At 40.5% G+C, this 14,748-nt stretch overlaps 3 protein-coding genes across 3 annotated transcripts; 2 read left to right on the top strand and 1 right to left on the bottom strand.

Annotated features, from left to right (window-relative positions):
• The first annotated feature begins 342 nt into the window (after positions 1-342).
• On the top strand, positions 343-3,462 carry LOC120414351 (protein giant). The gene is made up of 2 exons (XM_039575508.2): positions 343-1,974; positions 2,064-3,462. Exons 1-2 carry the CDS (start codon positions 1,941-1,943, stop codon positions 3,260-3,262), a joined length of 1,233 nt encoding a protein of 410 aa, XP_039431442.1. The 5' UTR covers positions 343-1,940; the 3' UTR covers positions 3,263-3,462.
• Positions 3,463-11,294: 7,832 nt separating this feature from the next.
• On the top strand, positions 11,295-13,599 carry LOC120414350 (protein crooked neck). The gene is given in 3 exon segments (XM_039575507.2): positions 11,295-11,451; positions 11,511-13,526; positions 13,528-13,599. Coding segments are annotated over 3 exon segments (2,109 nt in total). The 5' UTR covers positions 11,295-11,415; the 3' UTR covers positions 13,585-13,599.
• Positions 13,600-13,666: 67 nt separating this feature from the next.
• On the bottom strand, positions 13,667-14,413 carry LOC120414354 (N-alpha-acetyltransferase 20). Its single transcript, XM_039575515.2, has 2 exons — positions 14,247-14,413; positions 13,667-14,186 (listed from the first exon to the last, which is right to left on the bottom strand). Exons 1-2 carry the CDS (start codon positions 14,297-14,299, stop codon positions 13,718-13,720), a joined length of 522 nt encoding a protein of 173 aa, XP_039431449.1. The 5' UTR covers positions 14,300-14,413; the 3' UTR covers positions 13,667-13,717.
• Positions 14,414-14,748: the final 335 nt, after the last annotated feature.

Here is a 14,748-nt window from a genome sequence, read left to right as displayed (position 1 = left end):
CATTTTTTCATTCATGAAAAAAATCTTAATTACCTATCAATTGGAAAATTGAAAATTTAAAAAACAATCTTAAAATTTTTATGTTTTTCTACAAAACATTAAAACTGTTCAATTTCACAACTCTGAGAATCTAGTTTCAAAATTTTAAAATTCTGGAGTTTTATTTATATAAGGATAAAATTTCCATTTTTTTTTTTTGCTTTTTGAGTCTTTTGAATACCATTAACTCAAGGTGGTTTGAAATACAGTCCAGACTCGATTATCCAAAGCCTCGATTATCCGATGTTTCGATTATACGAAGTTAGATTATCCGAAGGTTTGTATGGGCTAATCAAAGTATGAGCAAAAACATGTTTTTTTCGTTTTTTTTTGTTTTCTTTCTTTTAACAACAAATTCGAGTTCTGCGTCCCAATTTTAGTCAAATTTGAATTCATTAGCGGTGCTTACTAAATCAAATAAGCATTTTTTCAATATTTCATCAACGCCATTTTGGCCGCCATCTTGGATTTAAACATTCTAAAGCACTTTAGAGTAGTTAAGGGGTCATACTTGAGCTCGACAATAAAAAATAAGACATCGAAAAAAATATTTGGATGACATGATGTTTGTCAGTTTATAAAACAATGATTTACAGTGATATGGGCACACAACTGGCGAAAAAATAGCTAAAGGTACTTCAAATATAATAAAGTTTTTGGGAAACACTAGTTTTGATCCAGAAATATCTGCATTCTGGGTACCTACTTGAAATTTACTTTTTGTGATTGGAAAGTGCAAATTCAGGGGAAAATTTCATTGTAGTAAGCATCCATTTTAGGGAAACCTACGTTGGCTTGGAGTTTCCGAAAACTATGATAGTATTGCGAAACTTTGCATTGTTTCAGTAGTTGAACCTAATTATCACCTTTGAAAGTTTAATAGAAAATAGCTGATAAAATGTTGAATCGAATTATACAAAAATCAAATCGATTGAGATTTTGCTGAACTTTCATTTTGTCTGAAATCGATATTCATATTTTTTTCGTACTATTACAAAGCATACAAATTGAACGATTAACACTCAAGACTTAACAATGAAATATTCACATGAATGAAAAATTAACTAGAACCAGAATTGCAAATTTCTCAAACTCGGGAATACTAGAATCTAACTCATTTTTGTACCAAAACCAATGCAGGAAAAGTGTTGATTTCGCTAGTTTTCGCGTAGCGTAAAACTAGCATTATATAAGCACTCGTAGCACCTTATTAATTCAGGGAATAGCTTTAGTGATAGTCGGGTAATTCGGTCAAGTCTTGCAAAAAAAAACTAACTAAAAAGCTTATCATAATGGCCTGCTACGAGTTGACCTAAAAGTTAACCAATGTTTACTGCCGGAAAATCACATCGCACCCTCTTAGGTAGATTCGTCCAAAACCAAAATTTTCGAAAAACTCTTTCCATTTCTCTCTCTCTCTCACTCGTGCACACACGAGATCGCCCACAATAAACTCCTTTCAGAGAGATTCGGGAAGGGACCGCAAAAAGTCACAAGTGTCCCGAATGGGCCACTGCAGTGAGGGATTAGCTCTCGAAGGCGAATGGGAGAAAGGGAGACAAGGAAGGAAAAAAGTGACCCTTTCAAATTTGGATTTTCGATCTTTTTTGTTGCACTTTCTCTCTGGGTGCGTTGGCTAGAGCGGGAAAGAGTGACAATTTGCAGAAATTTTGCATATTTTTCACTTCCTAGGGCCTAGGCGTGGGTGCGAAAGGGTTTCTCCAGAGCCGGGTATAAAAGCCGGTCGCCGTGGTCAGTTTGCGGTCATTGAGTGAGAGAATCTGAAACTAGACAGACGTTAGCTTGTGGAAGGAATACGATCGCCCTGTTTTTGAGCGTTTGTTTGATTTCGTGGATTATATTGCGACGAGTTGAAAAAAAAGTGTGATTATCAAATCAAAATGATGGCTCAGTTTATGATGGATCTCAAAACAGGTAAGAATCAATCACAATTTTATAAAAAAAGTAGTGATTTTTTTTTTGATAAAAATGATAACTTTACTAACTTAAAATTATTTTTACAGAGCATCGAACAAGTCCTTCGCTGTACCCGCCAAGTTCTCCAAAAATGCACGAAAACTACCGCCCAGACTCGACCGATTCCGGCGTCCTGGATTTGTCCAAACGTCGCGATTCTGTCGAAACTCGCCGAACTCCGTCACCGTACAACAGCTTCAGCGAAAACGGATCGCCTCCGTTCCAGAACTCCTCCCCGATCAACTCAACCAACGCACTTCTGATGAACTATCACGCCATGCAGCAGCGTCACCACCGAGAACTGTCCCCGAAAGCAGCTATGCCATACGAATCGCCAAACCACCTGGACCTGAGACATCCGGCGATGCCAATGGGATTCCTTCCAGCTCAAGGATTTCCGCTGATCCCCAAACAGGAAAACCATCCAGTGCATCGTCCGGAGATTGCCTCCTATCTGCTTCAATCCGGTGCCATTCCGCCCCAGCACCAGTTCCCTCACAGCAGTCCGATTCATCCGGCCCGTGAATCCGACTCGCTGTCCGAATCCGGTTCCGAAGGACAACTCATCGGATCCACCATGAAACTACCTCAGCTCAAAATTCCCAGTGAAACCAGCTCCAACACTTCCGGTGGAACCTACCCGATGGTCGTTGGCCGCGACGGAAAACTCGCCCGACCCTTCAAAGCCTACCCCCGCGATCCGCTAAGCCTCGCTACCGGCTTCATGTCCAGCGGCTCCATCCTGGACGCCAACTCCGCCGAAAAGTACAACATGTTCCGCAAGCGGATGCTGGAGCAGATTCACGCGGCCAACGGCGGTCAACCGACCGTGTCGAACCCGAAAATGCGACGCCTCAACAAATCCCTCAGCGACGCGTCCGAAACGGAAAGCGTCCCCGAACGGACCTCCGAATCCATCGAACAGCAATCCCACCAATCAAATCAACCCAGTGACAACACGCCCACCGAATGCAGCAGCAGCAGCAAGCCATGCCAGGAAGACGCAAGTGGCGCAAGCAATGGCGGCGGCGAACGAGGAATGGTGAAAGACTCCGCCTACTACGAGCGGCGCAAGAAGAATAATGCGGCGGCGAAAAAGAGCCGCGACCGGCGTCGGATCAAGGAGGATGAAATCGCGATTCGGGCGGCGTTTTTGGAGCGGGAAAATATCGAGCTGAAATTTGAGCTGGCCGCGGCACGGAAGCAGCTGGCGTTGTACGGGGTTGCGGGCGCGGGATCGCCTTGATGGGATTCGACGAGTACGGTGTAAATAGGTGTAAAGTTCCTTGTGCGTTTGGTCGGTGTTCGCTCGATATTTGCCAAAATGTGTTACTTATTTGTAACAGAATCATCCTACAAAGACTGTTTTCAAAAGACTGAGCTGTAAATCGGTTAGCTTTTAAGGTTCCATTAATGTATATTGATAAGTAAAAATTAAAAATTCATTAATTCTTAAATCAATGATTTTATTATTTTCCAAGTATGTATATCACACTCATCCACCTCAAAATATTCCCAAAACATAACTTCAAACCGTTAAAAATACCTTTCCAGCTCTGGGACCAAAGATTTGCAACTGTCATGAAATTGAGGAAACTATGATTTTTTTAAAAAATTAAATCGCAATGTTTAAAATTTCAACATATGTGAAATAGCTGATCTGAGCATATATATATGGGTAATTCTCTACCAACTCACACGAAATCGGGAAAAGTTGCCCCGACCCCTCTTCGATTTGCGTGAAACTTTGTCCTTAGGGGTAACTTTTGTCCCTGATCACGAATCCGAGGTCCGTTTTTTTATATCTCGTGACGGAGGGGCGGTACGACCCCTTCCATTTTTGAACATGCGAAAAAAGAGGTGTTTTTCAACAATTTTCAGCCTGAAACGGTGATGAGATAGAAATTTGGTGTCAAAGGGACTTTTATGTAAAATTAGACGCCCGATTTGATGGCGTACAAAGAATTCCGAATAAACGTATTTTTCATCGAAAAAAACACTAAAAAAGTTTTAAAAATTCTCCCATTTTCCGTTCCTCGACTGTAAAAATTTTTGGAACATGTCATTTGATGGGAAATTTAATGTACTTTTCGAATCTACATTGTCCCAGAAGGGTCATTTTTTCATTTAGAACAAAATTTTTCATTTTAAAATTTCGTGTTTTTTCTAACTTTGCAGGGTTATTTTTTAGAGTGTAACAATGTTCTACACAGTTGTAGAGCAGACAATTACAAAAATTTTGATATATAGACATAAGGGGTTTGCTTATAAACATCACAAGTTATCACGATTTTACGAAAAAAAAGTTTTGAAAAAGTTACTTTTTGCGTTTCTCTTTGTTTCGTCGTCCGTGTCTGTCGCGGGTGACCATGAATGGCCAATGAACTTTGCTATATCACAGTAGGAATATTGACGAACCGGCAGTAAACAGCATTTTGATAAAAAATTGATAGTTTTATCGAAAGTATGTCAAATATGTCTTAAATATGCCTTAACAGTCAAAAATCCTTCAAAAATGCAACCTTTATCAAACCAAAATACAAATAACAGGTGGCCGTCTTGCCCCCAAATTAATTATTTTATAAAATATTTTTTGCAAATACCTCAACGCATTTTTTAAACTTTTTCGAGGGACATAATCTTGGGAAAACTTCAATTTAACATGAAAAAATATTTAAAGAAAGTATTACATATTGTTACCTAATCAAAATGTTTAAGTTGTAAATCATAAAAATTACATCCAGTTTCAAGTAGAAAAAATATTTTCTTGTTTTGAGCTATTTTTATACTATTACAATAGGTTTGGCAAAGGTGACATGCATGAGGAACCGTATTGCTTAACATTTTAGTAATATTCATTAGTATACTTAGTAAAACAGTGGGGTGGCAATTTCCAAACATTTTCACTGCCGCTCTAATCGAGTCCGTTCCATATGTAAAAACAGCAAGCCGAAAAAACGCATGTCAAATTTATCCCGCCCATAAGGCTACGTGTTAGAATTTCACGAAAAAAATGATTTTCTTCGGTTTTCTAGAACAAAGTTCTAAATTTTATTGGTTTTCTGAAAGTTTACGTGATTTTGAACCGAACTGCATCATTACCTCAAAATTGACGAAATTACATATGGGACGGACTAGCTTCGAGCGGCAGTAAGGCTGGTACAAATTTTATTTAAAGTTTTTGTCCCCCCCCCCATTAATGTTGGCCCGAAAAATCAGGGGGCGAAAAAATTTTTTTTTTTCAAAAAACTTCAATATTTTTATGAAAATTTATGTGCAATTAGTTAAAATCAATTTAAAATGAATTCCCCTGCGTTTAGAATCATTTTTAGCATGTTTGGGTTGATTTAAAAATCTTTTGAATTTTTGAAAATTTTCGATGTCTACTATCGCTAAAGTTTTTTTTTTTTCGCTAAAATTTTTGTTTTCGTCAAATTTTACATTTTTTGAAAACTTTTATTGCAAAACAATTGAACGAGTGTAAAATACATTTTAAAACACTTTTTCCATGCAAATGTTGAAACTATGGCATGTTATTTTAATATTTATATTTTTTTTATTTTTTTGCCCCCCCCCCCTCGACTCCGGCCAGAGCCGAGGGACAAAAACTTTTAAAAATATTTGCATCGGCCTAAATCAGTAATAAAAAAATCGAAATTTCGTTTTCTTGTGAATAATTTAAACAATTTCAAGCAATAATCTTTTTTTTTTCATCCCATCAATACCTTTTTTTGCCAAAAATACAAAATCGTCTTGTCTTATCTGACCCTATTGACATAACAGCTCATCACGTGGTCGTCGCCGGCATGGTCCTTGAGTGCGCCAAAAAACCAACAGCAAACTTTTGCAAAACTTAAAAACCAACATTCGAGACGCCACACAATCTCGAAAGGAGGAAGTTTGCGAGGACTCTGAATAAATATTGTTTCAGTCCTCGTCGGCTTCGCCAACCGAATGAGAACCGAAATCGAAATCCAAGAAAAAGCTGACCTCTTTGCCGTGGACGGGTTAACGGTTTATGGACCTGCCTGTTCCTGCCTGGAACCGAAAACGTGCTAGTTTTGCAATAAATGTACGACACATTTTGCAACACTCCAACACAAAAACGAAATATAGAGATCACACGCTGGGGCAGTAAAAACAAAACCTTCGGGATATGACGAACGTAAAGTTAATGATTAATGAAGAAGGGAAAGGGTTTTGCTCGGGGGGCCGTAAAAAGAGTTAAACGACCCAATATGCAAATAAAGCCGGACTGCTGACTGACCGTTGAGGCAAAGCTGACTATTGGCCAATAAAATGCTCCCGGGCAGGGGACAATTGCGAGGGACGATTTACGAGAGTCCTTTTTGCGAGATTTGTTCCTTTTTAGATGCTTTTGCGGCATTTTGCCGATAGCTGGACGTAAAAGGAAATTATACGAATGGTCATTGTGTGCTGCACCGTGACTCGTGCGGAGAAAGGGGACATAATCCTTTCTCCCAGCAAGGGACCACGTTGGGTTAGAGTGGAACTTCTTGGAGAATTATTTCGTTACCATTAATCAACTTTTCAGCAAACGTCTCAACATTGAGCAACGTCCTCGTTTCAAAAATCTTTGAAGGCTCATTTGTTACGCTTGCATGCAAATCTTTGTCATTTTAAGTTACGGTGAAGATCTACTTTTGCTTTAGGGTTGACCTTCCGAAAATTTCTCAAACTCGTTGCGTTGATCCGCAAGAAATGACCAGACCAGCACAGAACTGCCTGAGACAGGACCTTCTTACCTGCGGATTAAATGGTGTGATGTAATTTGGCCGTTCACTCCTTTCTTTGCCAACAGAATGCAGCAAGATTTAAAATACTTTTCAAAATGTATTTCAGGCCATCCAAAACATCAAAAAAATATATACTGTAAGTTAGGTGGTTTTTAGAATTCAGCTCACTTTTTGAATTCTGTTATACTATTTTCTCAAAAAATACTATTAATTTTAAATTTATTGAAAATATGCGTAACGTAATTTTTAACATTTAAAATGATTATGAGCATTTTATGCATATCATCAAAACAGCTTTTTCAATCAGTACCGTCATCCTGGGGCGAATCGGGACACATGCGGCGACTTGGGACAGCAGTTAAAGCAATTTTACATTCATTTCCCATTTTGAAGCATTTAAGTGCTCTTGAACGTGCTGTCCCTATTCAGACTGTGGTCCCGATTCGCCCCAGTTGACGGTAGTCTGTGATTAGTGGCATATTTTTTGCCCTTTACGACGTTGTGAAACATCATATTGCAACTCAAGTAAATTGTATAATGACTTTTTCAGCACGCTTTTTTTTGTTAGACGCAATAGCAGGTCATTTATGCTTTCAATGCTGTTTCTGAGTTTGACAATTACCACTGAAAAAAATCCAATTCAAATGGTGTTTTTTTTAATTGCAAAAAATATTCTGTGTTAAAAAAAATATTATTATTATTTTTTTGCGATACCATTTTGAAATAGTAGCATACGCACCATGGTGCAAAAAGTAGAACAAATTTTGCACCGAGTTCCATTTTTTGCAATTCTGAAAACAAACTTTGAATAGGGTTTTAAGTCAAAAACGTGTTTGTTTTCCATGCACATAGTCTATTCAACGACTGTTCCAACCTAGTAGTCATTTATTATTGCAATAATGTTTTCCTGTCACAAGTTTTTGAGGCGTCTTACAGTCATCCCACATATTCGAACACTTTTGTGGTAATTTGTCAACAACATGCCAAATGCAGCTTTTCTGTCGACCCTACTATTTTTATGATCTTCATTTGGACATTCTCTTGTACTTTTTGAACAAAAAACCTCATTTCAAGACTATTTTATTATAAATAACATTAAAATTTGGGTGCGCAAGTTTACATTTTTCACTGAAAATTCAAATTATTTTTTATTTATTTAGAAATATAATGGTATGCAACTTTTTGCAAAACTATTTTTTTAAGCACTTACGTCTGCTAGATGTACTCGTACTGAAAAAAGTCTGGAGTTATTTTTTTTTAAAGGTCCTTTAAACCAAATGTTCAGTTTTTTATGAAACACCCAAAAAGCAAAAACTGAAAAACTTTAAAAAAAACTCCAGAAGTAATAATTTTGCAACTTGTTGCAAAACTACTATTTCAAATCTTTTCATTCTACTCCAATAATGGCAAGGCTAATTCAAATGATTTTATTACAGATTTTTCGTTTGAAAATCTTTTTAAATTGCAAGCTTTGCAAAAATGTTATCAGAGACAATACTACTATCTCTCCCCCACATCACTTCCGGTAACGTTACATTGATCGCCCCTGTAGGACGCAAACCGACTCAATTAACGGATTTTCCTCCCAACCCAACCGAACCCATTACCGAGTGAAATTGCCTGCGGTTCTTAACGGATCGGCAGATGCAAAATCCGGCTCACGTGGCCCCTGATGTGGCTGTCCAGGCCAGGGCATTGTGCAGTGCGTGGGTGGAATAAAGCAATCAAGTGATGAAAAGTTCCGCATTTCTGAGCAAATATGTTGAATTTTGGCACGTCATTCAACGGCAGAGAGCGACCCCTTTCTTTCTTTCTTTCTTTCTTTCTTTCGGGGATTCATCCCGATTGGTTGGGCTGGCCCTGGCCTTGATGCACTCTGATTAAGGGTTCTGATATCGAAAAGGAAGAGAACGGAGAAAAATTTGCTTCCTGTGGTAGAGAATAGGATTAGAAGGGAGCCCCCGTATATATTTGGACGCCTACACTAACGGGAATTTTTGGCCGAGGGATGGTGTGTCATGTCTAAATTAAGCAAACTTATGTGTATTTGCCCTCAGAAAAATGAAAGGGGTTTGCAGGATGAAAATGCGCTCACACTGAGATAACACGCACTTCCGCATGCGGTTGTGGAAGAGTTTTTATTTCCCGATGCTGCTAAAATGAGGGAATGTGACTCAAGTGATGGCAGTTGGTCGTTGAAACGTAATTAAATCCAACGCGTTGGAAGATGCAAACATAACATTAGGGGAATTCGTTGAGGCACTTTCCGGAAGGCTTTATTGTATTATAGTGTCTGTTTGACTGAACAAAATGTTAGATTTTAGACCTTTGACCATAATACGCAAGATTTATCAAATTGTTTCTTTAACGTAAAGAAAAAAACAAGCTTGATTTCATTAAAACAAGGCAAGAACAACAACAAATTGAACAACAAAAACTAAAAAAAAAAAAGATGTCTCCATTCATCCCATGTACTCATTTTCGCAAAACTTGACGTAAACTTATTATTATCTAAAAATTTATGACAGAACTCAAGAATTTTAAGATAATAGTTTCATATTTCACTTCACGACTTTCTCGATAGACCCAAAAATCCAAATTTTCTAAATTAGCCTATAATTTTTGTATGCTCCTGAAAGAAAAACATTTTTTTTTTTTCAAGATTTGGACCTAAAATTATGTACGTTAAAAGGGTTTAATTAAATGAAAAAAAAATCCAACGAATTTAAGACTCGGTCCTGATTCGATTTTCCGAATTCTTCGGAAAAAAAATCACTCTGGAAACTTCAATCACGAAAAAAGGTCTTATTTAGGTCGACAACCTCAAATATGACCCCAAAAAATGCTCTCAAGTGAATTGGGAATTGAAAATTCAAGATGGCAGCCAAAATTGTGGTGGTAAAATACTGAGATATTGAAAAAAAATCATTTGGTCATGTAACAAGCAATCGACCACTCAAATTTGACTAAAATACGGTCGGAGAATTTGAATTTGATGTTAACAGTGAGAAAATAAAAAAATACGAAAACTATGTTTTGTCCTTGATTTGATTATCCGAAGTTTCTAAGAATCTTTCTGATAATCTAAACTTTGAGTAATCGAGGATTCGGATAATTGAGTCTGGACTGTAACAGAACAATAATAAGATCGATATTATGGATAGAAAACAGCTTGAGAAAATGAATAATTCCTAAGAATTAAAAATATCAAGAAACAAAAGCCTTGGCAATATTTTGAATAAATGTTTTAATGAAAATCTAAATCTATAAAACCCGTAGTACTTCTACAGGAACTATTCGAGCTTATACGAAAGCAACAATTGGGTCGTGAAATTAAGCTAAAATATCTGATATTATTTTTCACAACGGTAAAGCTTATTTTTCTGAGTACAATAACCCTGTGTACAACCGCAAAACATTTAAAATTGATTTTTAAGTCATTTCAAAAAAGATAACTTCGCGGCCCTTCTTGACAAAAATGGTTCTACTTGACAGCTCGTTCCAAGGGGACCATAGTTGATCCATCGGAAAAAATGTCTGTCAATTTATTTTTTTTGCATTAAAATGAAAAAAAAAGTTATCAGAAAAGGTTTCTAATCGTTATACATAAAAATCTACATAGGGCTTTAGGACCCTATTGAACGCTCAATCTGGAAAACAAAAAACCTTTTCAATGAATTTTATATTTGTTAAAATTATTAGAGTACAGCATGTATTTGCATCGTGCATCTAATGTTGGCATATCAGCACTTTCACGTTTAATTACATCTCCTAAAAGGAGTTTTCAACTGAAATTAAGTTATACATAGCATAGTAGGGAGTGTTTGCGCATGCAAAAGGTTCAGATTGTAGATTTGTATCAGTTCAGTTAGATCTAGTACTACAGAATAATTCTAAGCATCTCCAAATGAGTTCTTGGCCTTGTTATAGAATTTCCCGCTAGAACTACCAGCTTTGGTCACAAGAATCTTCTCTAGAAGTGGCCATTGCTCCGCGAGACACAGTACAGAACAGATCAGACAGAACAGAACCGTCCTGTTCTGAAATACAGCTCAAGATGTAGAAAGTTACAGTTTTCTTGTCTAATTACCGTCCAGTACAGTTCAATAAACCGACAGAAACCAAGAGCAATAAAGTTTTGATTACAAATTACTGTGCATTAGTTAACCCGCGAGTTTCAGTTCTGTCCAGATCCGATTATGCCACGACCCAAGCAACAGACGCTCTTATGTGCGTTAACAGGGAGGAAGCAAGCAATTTATCGATAGAAAGTTTTACGAAATAAGTTGTTTAGAGAGAAAATTATCACATTGGTTGAATTAGGACCAAAATTGCATCCAAACGACGTTCGGCACAAAAATCTGCACTCTGAAAAAAAGTTGCTCAAAAAAATCTGCAACACATACAGACAAATCTGTACATACCCGTACAACCGAAACATCTGCCTCACGCGTTGCCCCTTCCTTTTCGCCGCCGCCAATGAACTCGGTTTGACAGTTCGACGAGTCCGAGCCGACAGCCGAGTGTTTGTTGTTTTGAAATCGTTTAGCTTGGTTGGTGTCGCACGCAGTGTTTCCCGCAAAAGAAGTTTTTATTTTAATTTTCCCCGTAAAACCAGTTGAAAACTAAACCTTTTTCCACCATGGAGAAGCCGCAGAAGATGCCGAAGGTGGCAAAGGTAAATAGAATGTTTTGTTTTTCGATTGGGTGAGGTTCAATTTTTAATAATTTTTTCAGGTCAAAAACAAAGCCCCGGCCGAGATCCAGATTACGGCCGAGCAGCTGCTGCGGGAGGCCAAGGAGCGCGATTTGGAGATTTTGCCACCGCCGCCCAAGCAGAAGATCTCCGATGCCGCCGAGTTGGCCGACTACCAGCAGCGTAAGCGCAAAACGTTCGAGGACAACCTGCGCAAGAACCGGATGGTCGTGAGCAACTGGATCAAGTACGCGCAATGGGAGGAATCGCAGAAGGAGATCCAGCGAGCGCGGTCGATCTGGGAGCGCGCGATCGACAATGACCATCGGAATATTACGATATGGTTGAAGTACGCGGAGATGGAGATGAAGCACCGGCAGGTGAATCACGCGAGGAATCTGTGGGATCGGGCGGTTACGGTGATGCCCCGGGTGAACCAGTACTGGTACAAGTACACGTACATGGAGGAGATGCTGGAGAACGTGGCGGGGGCGCGGCAGGTGTTTGAGCGGTGGATGGAGTGGCAACCGGAGGAGCAGGCCTGGCAGACTTATATCAACTTTGAGCTGCGGTACAAGGAGATTGACCGGGCGAGGCAGATTTACGAGCGGTTCGTGATGGTGCATCCGGAGATTAAAAATTGGATCAAGTTTGCGCGGTTTGAGGAGTCTCATGGGTTTATAAATGGGTCCCGGTCAGTTTATGAAAGGGCGATTGAGTTTTTCGGGGATGATAACTCGGACGAGCGGCTGTTTATTGCGTTTGCCAAGTTTGAAGAGGGTCAGAAGGAGCATGACCGCGTGCGGGTTATCTATAAGTATGCGCTGGATCATTTGCCGAAGGATCGGACCGGTGAGCTGTACAAGGCTTATACGATTCACGAGAAAAAGTATGGCGATCGGTCCGGGATTGAGGACGTGATTGTTTCCAAGCGGAAGTTCCAGTACGAGCAGGAAGTGGCGGAGAATCCCACGAATTACGATGCCTGGTTCGACTACTTGCGGCTGGTTGAGAACGAGTCCAATCAGGAGCTTATTCGAGAGACTTACGAGCGGGCGATTGCGAATGTTCCGCCGGCGAAGGATAAGAATCTCTGGCGGAGGTACATTTACTTGTGGATCAACTATGCTTTGTATGAGGAGCTGGAGACGGAGGATTTGGAGAGGACGAGACAGATTTACAAGACCTGTTTGGAGTTGATTCCGCACAAAGTTTTTACGTTTAGCAAAATTTGGTTACTCTACGCTCAGTTTGAAATTCGCTGCAAAAATTTGCAGGTTGCTCGCAAGGCTCTTGGAATGGCCATTGGTATGTCCCCACGGGATAAACTGTTCCGTGGATACATCGACTTGGAGATCCAGCTGCGTGAATTTGATCGGTGCCGCATTTTGTACGAAAAATTCCTCGAGTTTGGTCCGGAGAACTGCATAACTTGGATGAAATTTGCCGAACTGGAAACGCTGCTAGGAGACACGGATCGTGCCCGGGCGATCTACGAACTGGCCATCCAGCAACCTCGGCTGGACATGCCCGAATTGCTGTGGAAAAGCTACATCGATTTCGAAGTCCAGCAGGGAGAATTCGAGCTGGCCCGACAGTTGTACGAAAGGCTGCTGGAACGAACGACCCACGTCAAGGTTTGGATTTCCTTTGCCAAGTTTGAAATGGCCGCGGAGAACGAAGACAGCATGAACAACGCCCAGCTGGCACGCCGAGTCTACGAACGAGCAAACGACTCCATGAAGAACGCCGCTGAAAAGGAATCACGCGTCCTAATCTTGGAATCTTGGCGCGACTTTGAAAAGGACAACGGAGACGAGGAAAACCTCAAGAAGGTGCTCGCCAAGATGCCCCGCAAGGTCAAGAAGCGCCAGAAGATCATCTCCGAGAGTGGCGTCGAGGAGGGCTGGGAAGAAGTGTTTGACTTTATCTTCCCCGAGGACGAGATGGCTCGGCCGAACCTGAAACTGCTCGCCGCCGCCAAGAACTGGAAGAAAAAGATGGAAACGGTTCCGGCGGCGACCGTCGAAGCGCCCGCACAACCGGAACCTGCTGCTGGCTGCTGCTACAGAGGAGGAGGAGCAGGATGCAGAAAACGAACCGACGGAGAGCTGAACACGATTTGATTTTATGGGGTAAGCCACTTAATACACCTTTTATGACGTGATATTGAGCACTCTTTCATTGCCATCCGAACTTGTCCAAGAAAAAAACTCCTTTTTATTATTCAACCTCAACCAACCCACTATCAATCCACCTCGTCCGGCCGCACGGGATGCGTCAACGGAACGACCGACTTCCGATGCACATCCCGCGAGCAAGCCTTCCTCATGTCGTACGCGTCCTCGTCCGGATCCCCCACGTAGTACTCCAGCACCGTCCTGTAAACGATGTACCCCAGCTTGGTGTACATGTCGATCGCGATTTTGTTGCTCACCCGCACAAACAGATCCACAAAGTAGCACCGCTTCTTCTCCGATACGTCCTCCAGGAAGTACATCAGCGTCGCGGCCAGCCCCAGCCGCCGGTAGTCCGGAGATACCGTAAGCGCCGTAACGTGGCCGTGCCAGTTGTCACCGTGGCCCGCGGCCTTTCCCATGATGTAGCCCATGATTTCACCGCTCGGTGATTCCGCCACCTGGAAGTATTCCGGCCAGTGGGCCAGGTACTGCATGTAGAACGAGAGGCAGTACGTTTCCGTGAGCGGGTCGAGGTTTCTTAAAATAGAACCACCAAATTAATTAACAATGCAAACAGAATCTAATTAAATAACTTACACTTTGTTGAACTTGAACATGTCGTTGCACGTGAATGGTCGCAGCGTCGTCATTTTGAGGCTTTTTTAACTTTAAATTGTTGCGATTTTTGTGTAAATTTCGTTCAATTCGAGGCTGCCGGGAATCTGCAAAAAGTTCGATTGACAGATCAAAACACAAAAATGCTGCTCTGCCAGGAAATGTCAAACTAGGGTAGAGGACTTCGATGATTTCAGCTGGTAAAAAGCTCAGCTGGTAAAAACACTAGCGCCATCATTAGCGGTGGTGACTAGCGGAACTATGACCAAAAGCTCATTCCGAAAATGCTGTATAGGCCCTTTGCGTTTGACGAATTTGGTGAATTTGCCAACTCCGGATGGATTGTTAAACTGATTCGGGTCAACCGCGGTAGATTTTCTAGAAAAAAAAAATCTAGATTACATTTTCAAAACAACAATGTGGTAGATGATTTAAAAAAAATGAGAATAGGTGCTAACGAATTGGATCCACAAAATCTACCTCG

Source organism: Culex pipiens, chromosome 3, assembly GCF_016801865.2.
Source record: "Culex pipiens pallens isolate TS chromosome 3, TS_CPP_V2, whole genome shotgun sequence".
Taxonomy (NCBI): Eukaryota; Metazoa; Arthropoda; class Insecta; order Diptera; family Culicidae; genus Culex; species Culex pipiens.
This window is presented reverse-complemented; position numbering and strand designations above follow the sequence as displayed.